This window comes from Neomonachus schauinslandi, chromosome 9 (assembly GCF_002201575.2).
Source record: "Neomonachus schauinslandi chromosome 9, ASM220157v2, whole genome shotgun sequence".
Lineage (NCBI taxonomy): Eukaryota > Metazoa > Chordata > Mammalia > Carnivora > Phocidae > Neomonachus > Neomonachus schauinslandi.
In genome coordinates this window covers 43,495,149-43,509,596 of record NC_058411.1, presented here as the reverse complement: position 1 = coordinate 43,509,596, position 14,448 = coordinate 43,495,149, and the positions used below count along the sequence as shown (strand labels likewise).

The window sequence follows — 14,448 nt, the reverse complement described above, 5'->3', positions numbered from 1 at the left end:
CCAAAGTTAAAATGTTTCTTAAAACATATCAATATTAATTGATTGGCTTGGGGCACTAAAATTTACAACCTAAATGAAACAGTTACAATTTAAAAAAACGAATTCTACTATTCTCACATTCAAAGTTGACAAGAACTAGAAGAAATAACTAAAACAAAGGCTGAAAAGTAAGAGTCACTTACCTTCCCACTTTTTGGCTGCCAAGCAAGTCTGCAGATTGATTTTGCATTTATCACATCATTGCATTTTTGTAGCAGTGGCCAACTAACAGTACATGTCTGATATTTTAAAAAAGAAAATTTATTTCCCTTTATGAAACTTCTCCAAGAGATATACAGAATGGAATATATTTCATAGGTGCTTTCTTCAAGCTGACATACTGCTATGAAAAAAGCCACTTGATTCACTTTCACCTAACTATGATATCTGATTTACCTAAATTACTTTAAATAATTCAGAGGTATAAAAAGCACAAATCTTAAATAACTAAATAAGCGTATTTCCTATGTAGAATAAGCGAACAATATACTCACTGAATAAACGTATATACACACACATTTAAAAGAAAAACCAATACATTAAAATCTTAAAACATCTACAAAGATAAAGTTAAGAAATCTCCTATAAAATGTTAAGGTATCAAAGTCAACCCTTTTAAACATTTCAAACATAAGGGGAAAAAACTGTGGCTATTGAGGCACACTCTGTGGGGGATACTTTTCTCAGCAGCCACATTATCTCTAGAATGCCTCAGGAAAAATTAATGGTTCCCTCTGCCAATCCAGAGAGCTCTTTCTTCATACCTCCTTTAAAACTTTTATCAGGTTGGTTAGAATAAGTCATTTATGTGACTCTCCAAATAAAGTATGGCCAATGTCTTATTTTATTTTTGTATCCCTAACATCAAGATCCCAACACGTGGTAGTTTATAGTATAGTAAATATATACTGACTGATTTTTCCCCACTGATTTATAAAACCTAAAACTGAACTATAAATCAATTTCCCTTGTGATTGGGTACAGTTAGTCTTCAACACACTTTCACATTAGATTATTATAGAATTTGATGACAAAAACAGTATTCAATGCTACTCAAAAGAAACAAACTATAAAGAAAAAGAATTATTAATTTAGTCCAAAGCTATGTAACACCTCATTTATGACGGAAACGAGCATAAAGTCTTAAATTCAAATTGGTAAGTTTACCTGATCTGAAATTTGCCACACTTTGACAGTTCCATCACAACTAGCTGATGCCTGCAGGAATAAAACAATAAATTTCTCTATAGTTACAGCCATAATACCATATGGAAACTGGTTCAACTGATAAACCAAATAGCCTTTTCATCAACTGTGTGAAATTTTCTGCTAATTCTCTTACAATTTTAAACATATTGAAGGAAAAAAAAAAAGAACAAAAGGAAAAAATGATTACCAGAAAGATGTCCTTAGGATCAAAGGAAAGACTTAAAACAGGAGCATCATGTCCTCGAAATGTTTTCTGTTGGCTGCAATCCATCACATCCACAACTTTGACTAGAAAATCACTATGAACAGTAAGAGTAATGTATAACGGACATTAATAAATACCCATACAAAAGCCTCTCCTAAAATCTATGACCCAAATATTTCAAAATCACAAGAGTAAATGTCATAATTTCTTTATAGCAACATGTAGAATTTGGCATCCAAATTTAAGGACCTACTTTTTAATCCTGCCCCGTGAAGATACTAAAAACACAACTCAGGATTTCCCTTTAAAATACAAACACTTTGGGACGCTTGGGTGGCTCAGTCGGTTGAGCACCTGCCTTCAGCTCAGGTCTTGATACCCTGGTCCTGGGATCGAGTCCCACATCAGGCTCCTTGCTCAGCAGGGAGCCCGCTTCTCCCTCTGCTTGTGCTCTCTCTCTCTCTGACAAGTAAATAAAATCTTTAAATAAATAAATAAACTACAAATACTTCCTAACTGGTTTCCTTAGTTATATCTTAAGCTTCTATTACTTATTAATTAAAGTCCCAACCATTTTTATTTTTAAGTCACAACCACTTTTAAAAGTACTATGTCAAGGGCACCTGGGTGGCTCAGTCGTTAAGCGTCTGCCTTTGGCTCAGGTCATGATCCCTGGCTCCTGGAATCGAGCCCCATGTCGGGCTCCCTGCCCTGCAGGAAAGCCTGCTTCTTCCTCTCCCACTCCCCCTGCTTGTGTTCCCTCTCTCGCTGTGTCAATCTCTGTCAAATAAATAAATAAAATCTTAAAAAAAAAAAAGTACTATGTCAGGGACACCTGGGTAGCTTAGTTGGTTAAGAGGCCAGCTCTTGATATCAGCTCAGGTCATGATCTCAGGGTCCCTGGGATCCATCCCTGTGTTGGCTCCACACTCAGCAGGTCTGCTTGAGATTTTCTCTCTCCCTCCCCCTGCTCATGCACAATCTAAAATAAATAAATCCTTAAAAAAAAAAGAAAAAAAAAGTACTATGCCTTTTACTTCACCTCAGCAATTCATTAGTTCCTTTCTTTTTTTTCCTATGACAAATAAGCATCAAGAGAAACAACAAAAATACTGACAGTCCAGGTTCTACCCAAAATGATTTTTAAAATTTCGTATCAAACTATCATGTTTCCCCAATCTTTTTCAGCATTTACTGAACATGCTGTCTGCAAAGCAAGATATCTCAATTCACAAAGAAGCACAAGGTTGCCCTCAAAAACCTTTACTAAAGACTTGAATATAAAAATTAAGTGGGACACCCAGGTGGCTCAGTTGGTTAAACATCTGACTCCTGATTTCAGATCAGGTCATGACCTTGGGGTTGTGAGATAAAGCCCCACATCAGGCTCTGCGTTGGGCATGGAGCCTACTTAAAGTTCTCGGTCTCCCTCTCCCTCTGAAGCCTCCCCACCCCGCAAAAAATTATGTCACACACACACACACACACACACACACACACACAGAAGGAACAGAAATGTCCTGAAAGGGACAGAAATGTCTTTCAGGATAGAAATGTCCTGAAAACGTAACCCTGAAGCCAATGAATGAGGCCATTCTGTTCTAATATTACTTTCTTTTCTGGTACCAGAGGACCTTACCTAGATCCTGCAGCAATTTTTGCACCATCCCCATTAAAGACCACATGGTTTGCATTTGTGGTGAAGCGAGTCAATATACCATCTGGAACTCCTTCAGGAAATGTGTGGACTTGAATAGTATTATTGGATACTGCAGTGACCAATTTCCCATTCTAAAAGAAACATTGGCAAAAAAGTCCAAATCAATTGAGTCTTTCCACACTTAACAATCCTATAAAAAAACATAAAAACTTATAAATGTAGTTAATGTCAAGAGAAAAATCATCACTCAATGTACAAGTTTCCTGAAGTGTCTATTAGCAAGAAAAATTTACTTACTAACCTTTATGGAATTTAATTCTCCCTTCACCAGCCAAATTTTTGGCCTCTGGATTTTCATTTACTTCTGACAAGAAAATGATTTAAATAGTATTTTTATGCATCCCCAAGTGTCATGAAAGAGACTCAAGAGAGTTTTTCAGAGAAAAAACACAGCTAGTCTCAGTGAGGGAACAGCACATCATACATCAACAACCACCATAGTGTTGCCCTGTGTTTCCATGATAAAATCATTAGATGCCTTTTTGGAATAGGTAAAATCTAAATGCAGAATCCATGGCTTCTCTTTAAAAACACTAAATAGGAAGACAGCAAGTAGGAAGATCCTAAAAAGAATACACTTATAATGCTGAGCACTGTAAAACTGTTGAGAATTACTATATTGTACAACTGGAACTAATATAACACTGTACGTTAATTATACTGGAATTAAAAATATAAATAACTTTCTTAGAAAATAATAAAAACATTAAATAAACCAAGTTTTAGGATCTGAAAATGATCAGCAGACACCACTGCTCTGCATATATTTTGGCTAAGAATCATAAAAGGTCAAGTATCTGCCCTAGAACCTTAATTTTATTACTTCTCTAGGAGGAACTAAGTCCTGACAGACTAAATCATAGTCTACCAACCATACATGCTCTGATAATTCATATGGCCAATTTATTGAGATTAAATACTAACTGCCAAAGAAATAAATTACTCAAGTTTGTTAATGAATATCCTACAGCAACAGGTCTCAGTCTTATTTGCACATGTAAGACCCTCCGCTTATCTACAGCACCTGCTCCCACTCCAACGGAAAAAGAACTTAGTAATACAGTGACATGTTACTATATAGAAAAATTAGGGAAGATACATACATCTGTTCAAGTAACAGTATAGATGATTCAGATTTGAACTATAATACATACTTATCTTCAATTACTGGAAAATTGGTGAAAAATACTGCTTATGCCTACATTGTAACTACTGTAAGTAAGTAAACAATCCACAATACACTAAATCTATCATGTTGAAGCTAAACAACAACTTAAATATGAAAACAAGAAGAGAATTCAAGAAAAACTATAACCAACTCAAGACAACACTGATGATGCAGAGAAACTGCAGAAACACCAACTATTTGTGTTCATGCACAGGAATTTTGCAACCTGGCTGTGCTTTACTTGGCAGACAGATGTCTCAGTAGAATCTGACTAAGCCTCCTGTTAGATCTAGTAAAGAATTTTGGTAATTCTTTAATAACACATTAACTGGTCCTCTATTCATGTGAAAATATTAAAGTATTTATCTCTACTTACTCACCCAAGAGACCTGAATAAAGGACTTGCTTTGAAGTCAATTTCCAACAAATCTACTGGGAAACCACATCATTATCAGTACTTTATCAACTACTAAAATTAAAAAAGAGAAAACACCCAAAGGATCAGGGATCGGGTCAGATCACTCTTCTCCCTAGTGGATTGAGAAGAATGGATCCCAGCACGGGCTGACTTGAGCTCCAGCCCACTGTGTCTCTTCCCAACTGTGTCATTTGACCTTCCTCAGAGCTTTGACTTTCCCAAGAATAAAATGGAGGTAATTTCACATACTTCCCCATATCTTTGTTAAAAGGCTTTGACAATGTAAAATACTATGCAAGCATTAACTATTACTACCAGTTGATTCATCTCATTTTCACTATTTTGGAGAGTGATATTTTCTCCACTTTGTTCTCAAACAAAACACCTAACTGTACTTCCCTGTACCACTGACTCCAAAAACAGAAAGTATATTTATAAGCAATTATATTTTAAATGAAATCTGTTGTAAAATTGTCAGCTTCACATGGCTGTGTGGTAATGTCATTTCAATGAAGTACCATAAACTCTATTCCTAAAGCCAAAGAAAACATTTTAGCACAGACTATCAGACTTGTAGTTCATTGAATAATGGCCCCCAAAGACATGCCTAAGTCCTAAGCCCAGGTACCCGTGAATGTGGTCTTATTTAGAAATTGGGTCTTTGCACATGTAGTAAGTTAAGGATCTAAATCTAGGGGCGCCTGGATAGCTCAGTCGTTGAGCGTCTGCCTTTGGCTTGGGTCATGATCCCTGGGTCCTGGAATCGAGCCCGGTGTTGGGTTCCCTGCTCAGCGGAAAGCCTGCTTTTCCCTCTCCCACTCCCCCTGCTTGTGATCTCTCTCTCGCTGTCTCTGTCAAATAAATAAATAAAATCTTAAAAAAAAAAAAGGATTTAAATCTAATGACTGATGGCCTTGTAAGAAAATGGAGAGAAGATCTGAGACACAAAGACACAGAGAAGAGGGCAATGTGAAGACGGAGGCAGAGACTGGAGTGATGTATCTTCCAATAAAGGAACACTGAGGATAACTGGCAACCACCAGAAGCTAGAAGAGAGGCATGGAACAGACAGGCCTCAAAAGGAGCTAATCCTGCCCACACCTTGATTTCAGGCATTTTGCCTTCTGAACTATGAGACAATAATTTTCTGTTGTTTTATGCCACCAAGTTTGTGAAAATTTATTACAGCTGCCCTAGGAAACTACTACAAGACCACTTTTTTTTTCTTCCTTACAGTCTTTTCATACACAAATGCAGTGCATACATACTGTGGAAGAAAAATAACAACATGAAATTATTCTGGGCAGAGTGAGTTTCCCTACTCTTATGAAGTAATCTCCATTAACATTTTGGGGTTAAGTCTTTCTAACTTTCTTATATACATTTATGTACATATATCCTTTATTTTAACAAACATAAGACTACACAATACAGACTACTCTGCAACTCTTCTTCATTTTTCAACTCACTGTAAATATCTTTGCAGACGAAGATATATAGCACTCACTCTTTTTGTGTGTGTGTGTGGCTACGTAGTAATACATTACATAAGTCTCCCAAAATTTATAAAACAGGGGCGCCTGGGTGGTTCAGTTGGTTAAGCATCTGCCTTCAGCTCAGGTCATGATCCCAGGGTCCTGAGATCCAGCCCCAGTCCGGGTCAGGCTCTCTGCTCAGCAGGGAGCCTGCTTCTCCCTCTTCTCACTGCCCCCCTCATGTTTTCTCTTGCCATCTCTCAAATAAATAAAAATCTTAAAAAAAAATTTTACAAAACAAATTCTCTCCTGAAGGATACTTCAATTAGTTCTAACTTTTGCTATTATAAACAACAGTTTTACTAATATCCTTGACCACACAAATATGAAAGTGTATAAGAATTCCCTCAGGGTAAATAGCCAGAAACGACCGTGTGCATTCGAAGTTTGATATAAAGCATGAATTTACTCCCTTTTTTTTTTATTTGAGTGAAAGTGAGAAAAGGGAAAGGTGTGAAGAGCAGAGGGAGATGGACAAGAAGACTCTGCACAGAGCACGGAGCCTAACATGGGGCTCCATCTCACCACCCTGAGATCATGAACCGAGCTGAAATCAAGAGTAGGTCGCTCAACCACTGAACCACCCAGACACCCCTGAATTTACTTCTTAAAAACCTCCCTAGGGGCACCTGGGTGGCTCCGTTGTTTAAGCATCTGACTTGATTTCAGCTCAGGTCATGATCTCAGGCTCATGAGATGGAGCCCTGTGTGGAGCCTGCTTAAGATTCTCTCTCTCCTCCCTCTGCCCTTCTCCCCCCAAAAAACAAAAAAAACAAAAACTCCCAGTTACACTTCCAACAACTGTTGTGCAATACTGTAAAATAACAGAAAATACATATTGGTCTCTGCCTCCCATTCCTGGCACAGAGTTCCTAAAACCCTTTTAATTTCCTAAGTGACAAGACTACTAGGAGCAGCTTTTGCTCTAATATTTGGTCTTTGATCCCAGTTCCTGACATAAAGCTCTTAAATCCCTTGAAATTTGATACAAAAGACATTCCTAAGGAGGCAATTCTTGGTGGACTCCTGGATAGCTTCAGGATGAGGGCTGCTCATCAGAAAAATCAAACCATGATTAGAAGCTTGGAACTTTCAGCCTTATCCCATCATCATCTGGGAAAGGGAGAAGGGCTGGAAATGGAGTTAATAATGGCATAATCAAATTATGCCAATGTAATGAAGCCTCCATAAAAATCCCAATGGTATGGGGTTCAAGGAGCTTCCGGCTTGGTGAACACATCCCCGTAACAGGAGGGTGGCAGACCCCAACTCCATGGGAAAAAAAGAGCCTTTCAGACCTTATCCTATGTATCTCTTCATCTGGCTGTTCACCTGTATCCTTTATCTATATTTCACTATATAATGAACTGGTAGGAGTGTTTCCCTGAATTCTGTGAGCTGTTGTAGCAAAAGATTGACTCCAAGTAGGGGGTCGTGGGAACCTCTGATTTATAGCCAAGTAGGACAGATGCTGTGGGTAACCCGGGGACCTACTACTTACAACTGTTATCTAAAGTGGGGGCAGTCTTGTGGGACTGAGCCCCTGACCTATAAGGTCTATGCTCACTCCTGTCAGTGTCCAAATTTAACTGAACTGTAGGTCACCCAGCCAGTATTGCAGAGAATTGCTTTGATGTAGGGGAAAAAAACCCACACATCTGGTGTTGGAAGTGTTACGAGGAAGGTAGTAGTGTGAGAGTAAAGGAAAAAGATGGGAGAGTGTTTTTCCTTAACAAATACTTACTTCTCCAAATCCTCACTATTACGGAATTAGCAATATTTTTCATCCTTGCCAATCTGATAGAAAAAAAAAATCCAATTGTTTAATTTGTACTTCTTTGCTTATTAGTGAAATTTAACTTGTATCTAATATATGTTGGTCATCTATATTTTTCCATCTGGGAATATATTTTCCATTATATATGACCATTTTATTTTTTTTAAGATTTATTTATTTATTTGAGAGAGAGCACGTACACGCATGCGAGAATGAGCAGGAGGGGGAGAGGGAGAGAGAAACTCAAGCAGACTCCACAATGAGCACAGAGCCTGACACAGGGCTCAATCTCACAACCCTGAGACCACGACCAGAGCTGAAACCAAGAGTCAGACGCTTAACTGACTGCGCCACCCAAGTGCCCGTATATATAACATTTAAAAAAGAATATTGAAAGTATCTAAAGACCATCTCATTCATCTACCCTAATGAGCCTGAGTTTGAAAAAAAACATGAATTCTGTGAAAATATTTTTTCTACCCAAATACAATACTCAAAATTCATCACAAATAAAAAGCTTAGTGGTTTTTACATACTTAGTTTGCAAAGGCCTTCTGAAAACATGTCTCCATTCTCCAAATAACCTACAGATATCAGTCGCATATTTACCTTACATAAAACATTAGAAACATGAAACATGTATATGTCTTGAAAAAGTTAAAATATTCCTCTTTTCTAGTGTAATTAGTTGTCTAAATTAGTGAACTAAAAACCTGAAAATGCCATGGAGTTTTCTCTCAAAGGGAAAAAAAGGGAACATCTAAATCTCAAAAGAAAAAGTATAGTTTCTTGCAAATATCTTAATTAGTTTACCACTAATAAACCATTAATCACCTTTAATTAACCATCCAGATTTTAAACCCATTCAGATTCAGATTTTACTTGTAAAAACTTCATGCAATTTATGGCATTATTATACATATTTGAATATTATTATTTCATAAGAGAAACAAACAAAAAGTATATCTACATTCAAAACTTCAACAAAAATATTCTTCACCCATACATAAAAAATCACACAGCAGTATCATTTCTCATCGGTTGCTATAAATGTTTTTAATACCTTCAAAGCACATGAATATGCCTTTTCTCCAACGTTAATGGACTTAGGGTCATCATCATCCAAGTCTTCCCAAATCCTCACATCACCATCACTTCCACAAGTCACAATATAACTGTGAAGGAAACACACTCATTAAGATGTCGTCCAAGTTTCAGAAAAGAAAAAAAAAAAAGTCACCCAGTTTCAGGCCTATTAATTTTTTTTGGAATACTTTATCTTTTTTCCAATAAAATCAAAGTGTTAGTCAATGTTTTCTCATTTTACATACATAAACCTCAATAACAAAGCCTGCTAATCTCCTATCCTATAAAATGAAAGGTGAATTTAATGTTTTCTCCAGTTTCTCCATGGCATAAAACTCTTTATCTGTAATAATGTAAGAAAGATGAATGGGTAATTTTTGTTAACAGGGACAAAGTCTACCTTGCTCACCGTTGTGCCTCTAGCACAAAGCAATCTCTGACATACAGAAGTCTTGATAAATGTTTGTTGAATGAATAAGTGAATGGATACAAGAGCTCAATTATCCAAAGCTGATTATTCAAATGGCCATCTGTATCTCTCAAATCTTGTTTTAAACCCCTTGTCTTCCTGGTGCTTATATTCATTTGGTATGTGTCCTATCTGTATGTGTCCTGACACATACAAAAGCAAACAAAATACAAAAATAACATGGCAAATGGCAAAGAGAAGCTACATAAAGAACTGTAGAGGTTCATAAGAAAGGTGGTATCTACACTGGGAAGTCAAAGGGCAAGCAGGGCAAGTAGAACTGGATATGCTGAGATTGGTGAAAAGAGCAGTTCCAAACAGAGGAAACCACATAAACCAAAATACCAAGTTAGTAAAATATGAGGGAGTTCACTTAGAGCAGACAGTACAGGAAATTGAGAAAGAAAATGCAGATTGGGGGTCACCCTATTTACAAGGACCTTAATCCAAGAGTAAGGAGCTTGGACTCCCTTCTATAGGAAATAAACAGAAGGGCCATTAGTCTTTTTGCCTAGGATATTTTTGTTTTTTTAAAGATTTTATTTATTTGAGAGAGAGCAAGAGAGAAAGCACAAGCCAGGGGGAGAGGCAGAGGGAAAAGCAGACTCTCTGCTGAGCAAGAAGCCAGAAGCGGGCTTGATCCCAGGATCCTGGGATCATGACCTGAACCGAAGGCAGACACTTAACTGAATGAGCCACCCAGGTGCCCCAGACTAGGACATTCCTGATTTATACATCCAGCTGGTTTAGAATCTGTCCTCAATTTTTTTTTTTAAAGATTTATTTATTTGACAGAGAGGGACAGAGCGAGAGAGGGAACACAAGCAGGGGGAGAGGGAGAAGCAGGCTTCCCGAGGAGCAGGGAACCCGATGTGGGACTCGATTCCAGGACCCTCGGATCATGACCTGAGCCGAAGGCAGACGCTTAACGACTGTGCCACCTAGGCGCCCCTGTCCTCAATTTTTTTATTTTAAGACATATTAGTATTGGGGCACCTGGCTGGCTCAGTCGGAAAAGCATATGACTCTTAATCTCGAGTTGTGAGTTCAAGCCCCATGTTGGGTGTAGAGGTTACTAAAAAAATACATAAATTTTAAAAAATAAATAAAATGTAGTATCTTCTAAAAAAATATATTAGTATATTTGCATCAAAACTGGTTGGGTGAGTTTGACAGACATCTTCTTTGCACTTCCAGCTTCTGCCATGATCTTGTTTAGTAGTGAAACATGTACAATGAAGAGAATTCTCACTTTATCACATATGTAAATCTGAAAGACAAGTGATTACCCATCTCCCCATTCCAATCCTTTCTTGATGCAACATTACTAATACCTCCTTTCACAGACAACAGGTGCTAACAGACAAAAACCAAAGTGAAGTCAGTCAAGAGGCCCTACAGCGATTTCTTTCAGTCTTCAGTGGTGATGGGGTAAGTACCTCATATCGCTGTCCCTACTGAATACTGCTGTCCCTACTGACTATTTGGTGCAATCAGCCAGCCAGTGAGGGAGATGTAGAAAGTTGCAGCTGCCAGCTGGTAGTACTAATGGAAAATTAGAGTGAAATACAGTGGAATTAGTGAGAAATATATGCAAGAAATAGTTAAGTTAAATAGTTAAGTTGAGCTTTTAGAGTAGTCTGAATATCTTGACAGTGTTTTTGTCATTTACCATAGGAATAAAACTAAATGTTAATTTTATTATTGATTATGCCTTTAAATAAAATATCTTTCAGTAGCAACTAAAAAAAAAAGCTATCAAGGGCGCCTGGGTGGCTCAGTTGGTTAAGCGACTGCCTTCGGCTCAGGTCATGATCCTGGAGTCCCGGGATCGAGTCCCGCATCGGGCTCCCTGCTCGGCAGGGAGTCTGCTTCTCCCTCTGACCCTCCTCCCTCTCCTGCTCTGTCTCTCATTCTCTCTCTCTCAAATAAATAAATAAAATCTTCAAAAAAAAAAAAAAGCTATCAAGTACATGTTAAACAAAAAATTAAATACTACATTTCTGCTTCTCAAGAAGTTGATAATGGAAATGTAACATGAACAAAATGTTAGTTGATGTTTATCATGGGGGCTGGAGTGATGACACCAACCACAGAAAGTCAGAAGAGACAAAATTCCTGAAGAAACCTGAGCATCTACTTTGTAAGTTAGTGATTATCTTGTGACTCCCTGAAAACCATGCTTCTACAGCTGCAGAAAGTGAGTCTGCATCTTGTTGGGCATGACTTTTCATAATGTAGTACTGTCCAACAGAACTTTCTTAGAGAATGGAAATGGTCTATATCAGGCTCCTGAGCAATTAAAATGTGGTTTAAAATGTGACTCATGCAACTGAGGAACTGAATTTTAAATTTAGTTAACTTTAATTAAAATCTAAATAGCCACCTGTGGCTGTGGCTATTGTACTGAACATTCAGCATTAAAACAGATGACAGTGGATCTAAATTAATTTTGTTCCTTTTTCAAGTTTTCTAATTTAAGTATGAAGTAAAGTTATAGCTGTTAATACGTTGTCTCCATTAGTAAAATAATTTTTCCATCAATTAAGTGATACTGGTTTTATCTCAATGTCATCAGAAGGTTTAAATAGAAAATCAGTCAGATTGATTCCAATAATGGTTTAGTCTTCTCTTCAGCTCATGGAAACAAAGTAAAGCTTCTCGAAGTTTATTCTGTGGAAGCGAAACATCTATTATTGGGAATTCTATCTAACTTCATTTGAAAAGTTCAATGGTAAAGATAAAATTCTTAATTTTTACAGTAATACAACATTTTGGTTGAGCATAGCACTGTAGCAAAAACAATGTACTTACTGAATTTAGATATCTATGAAACACATATGTACTTCAAATTGAAAGTATAATTCATAACCAAATGCACTGTGATAATGTACCAATCAAAACAGAAGCCATAGTTGTCAAATTTTGAGATCATTTTATTAATACCCAGGATAACAAAATTTTTGTAACAAACTGATATTAAATACATAAAAATACTTCAGCATTGCATAAGATGCTTTCTCTTCTGCCTATCATCAATCAGATTTTCTAAATATTTGAGCCTTTGAAGAGTGAATTTTTTTTAATTTAAATTCAATTAGCCAACATAAAGTACATCATTAGTTTTAGATGTAGTGTTCAATGATTCATCAGTTGCATATAACACCCAGTGCTCATCACATCAAGTACCTCCTTAATGCCCATCACCAAGTTACCCCATGAAGAGTGACTTTATAAAACCTAGGTGTCCTATAATGATGGTATTATTATTACTGGAAACAAGTTCCCTAAGTCTTAGTTGCATCTTGCTCAAAATCAGTTAACAATCTTTAATTTAAGCCTTCAACTTAAGGCTTTGAAGCTTTTAGTAAAATGCAGTTAATGAAAACAAAGCTTATGCACAGGAACATTCTAAAATATATCCCTACAAAAGCAAATAAGAATTGAACAGAAGCGCCTGGGTGGCTCAGTTGTTAAGCGTCTGCCTTCGGCTCAGGTCATGATCCCAGGGTCCTGGGATCGAGCCCCGCATCGGGCTCCTTGCTTGGCGGGAAGCCTGCTTCTCCCTCTCCCACTCCCCCTGCTTGTGTTCCCTCTCTCGCTGTGTCTCTGTCAAATAAATAAATAAAATCTTAAAAAAAAAAAAAAAAAGAATTGAACAAATTGTACATTAAAAGCTGAAAAAGTAAATGACATAATTTTGAAATTTGCTAATTGTACTCTGGAATATCATGACCTGTGAGAAGAATCTTCTGAGGGAAGTCCTTTTTTAATTGTATAAATTTATGTTCTATGCCAGAATATTAAATTGAGTAGGCTTAAAATTTGTGAAACATTCAAAGAAACCACAGACAACTTCCTTGATGAATTTTGTCTTTAAAAATATTAAAGAACTAGGGGCGCCTGGGTGGCTCAGTCATTAAGCGTCTGCCTTTGGCTCAGGTCATGATCCCTGGGTCCTGGGATCGAGCCCCGCATCGGGCTCCCTGCTCAGCGGGAAAGCCTGCTTCTCCCTCTCCCAGTCCCCCTGCTTGTGTTCCCTCTCTCACTGTCTCTCTCTTTGTCAAATAAATAAAATCTTTAAAAAAAAAAAAAATTAAAGAACTAAAAAAATAAAATAAAATAAATTTTAAAAATATTGGAGAGCTTACTATTGAAAAAGGGTACTCTGGATACAGGTAAAAAAAAAAAAAACAGAACCTGTAAAAATACTGAAGGTGAAAGATTTACCTATTTAAAATAAATTTTTAAAAATTGAGACTCTTTCAGGGCGCCTGAGTGGCTCAGATGGTTGAAGGTCTGCCTTCAGCTTAGGACATGATCTCCAGGTCCTGGGATCGAGCCCCATGTCAGGCTCCCAGCTCAGTGGGGAGTCTGCTTTTTCCTCTCCTACTGCTTGTGCTCTTTCTGTCTCTCTCTCTCTCTCCAATGAATAAAATCTTTAAAAAATTAAATTAAATTAAAAATAAAAATAAATAAAAATTGAAATTTTTCCACTTAGTAGAATTTGCTCTGAGCTTACCAGGTATGTGAGAACCTAAAGAAAGTATTTTCTGATTGAAAAATATTATGGTCTAGGGACACCTGGGTAGCTCAGTCAATCAAGCATCTGCTTGAGGGTCCCGGGATGGAGTCCCCATTGAGCTCCTTGCTTAGCAGGGAGCCTGCTTCTCCCTCTGCCTGCTGCTCCCCCTGCTTGCCTGCTTGTGTGTGTGCTCTCCCTCTCTCTCTGACAAATAAATAAATAATCTTTAAAAAAAAGAAAAATATTATGGTCTAAAAAAAGAATTAACTAAAAAAAAAAAAAAAAAAAAAAAAAAAA

At 37.2% G+C, this 14,448-nt stretch overlaps 1 protein-coding gene across 1 annotated transcript in view; it reads right to left on the bottom strand.

Moving 5' to 3' along the window:
• WDHD1 (WD repeat and HMG-box DNA binding protein 1) overlaps positions 1-14,448 on the bottom strand; it is a 60,173-nt gene that overhangs the window by 40,416 nt on the left and 5,309 nt on the right. Inside the window, exons 3-7 of the mRNA XM_021701408.1 lie at positions 9,135-9,246; positions 3,093-3,244; positions 1,436-1,547; positions 1,207-1,257; positions 183-278 (exon numbers count right to left, since the gene is read on the bottom strand). Of these exons, the coding sequence (XP_021557083.1) occupies positions 183-278; positions 1,207-1,257; positions 1,436-1,547; positions 3,093-3,244; positions 9,135-9,246 (523 nt within the window). The remainder of the gene's footprint in view (positions 1-182; positions 279-1,206; positions 1,258-1,435; positions 1,548-3,092; positions 3,245-9,134; positions 9,247-14,448) is intronic.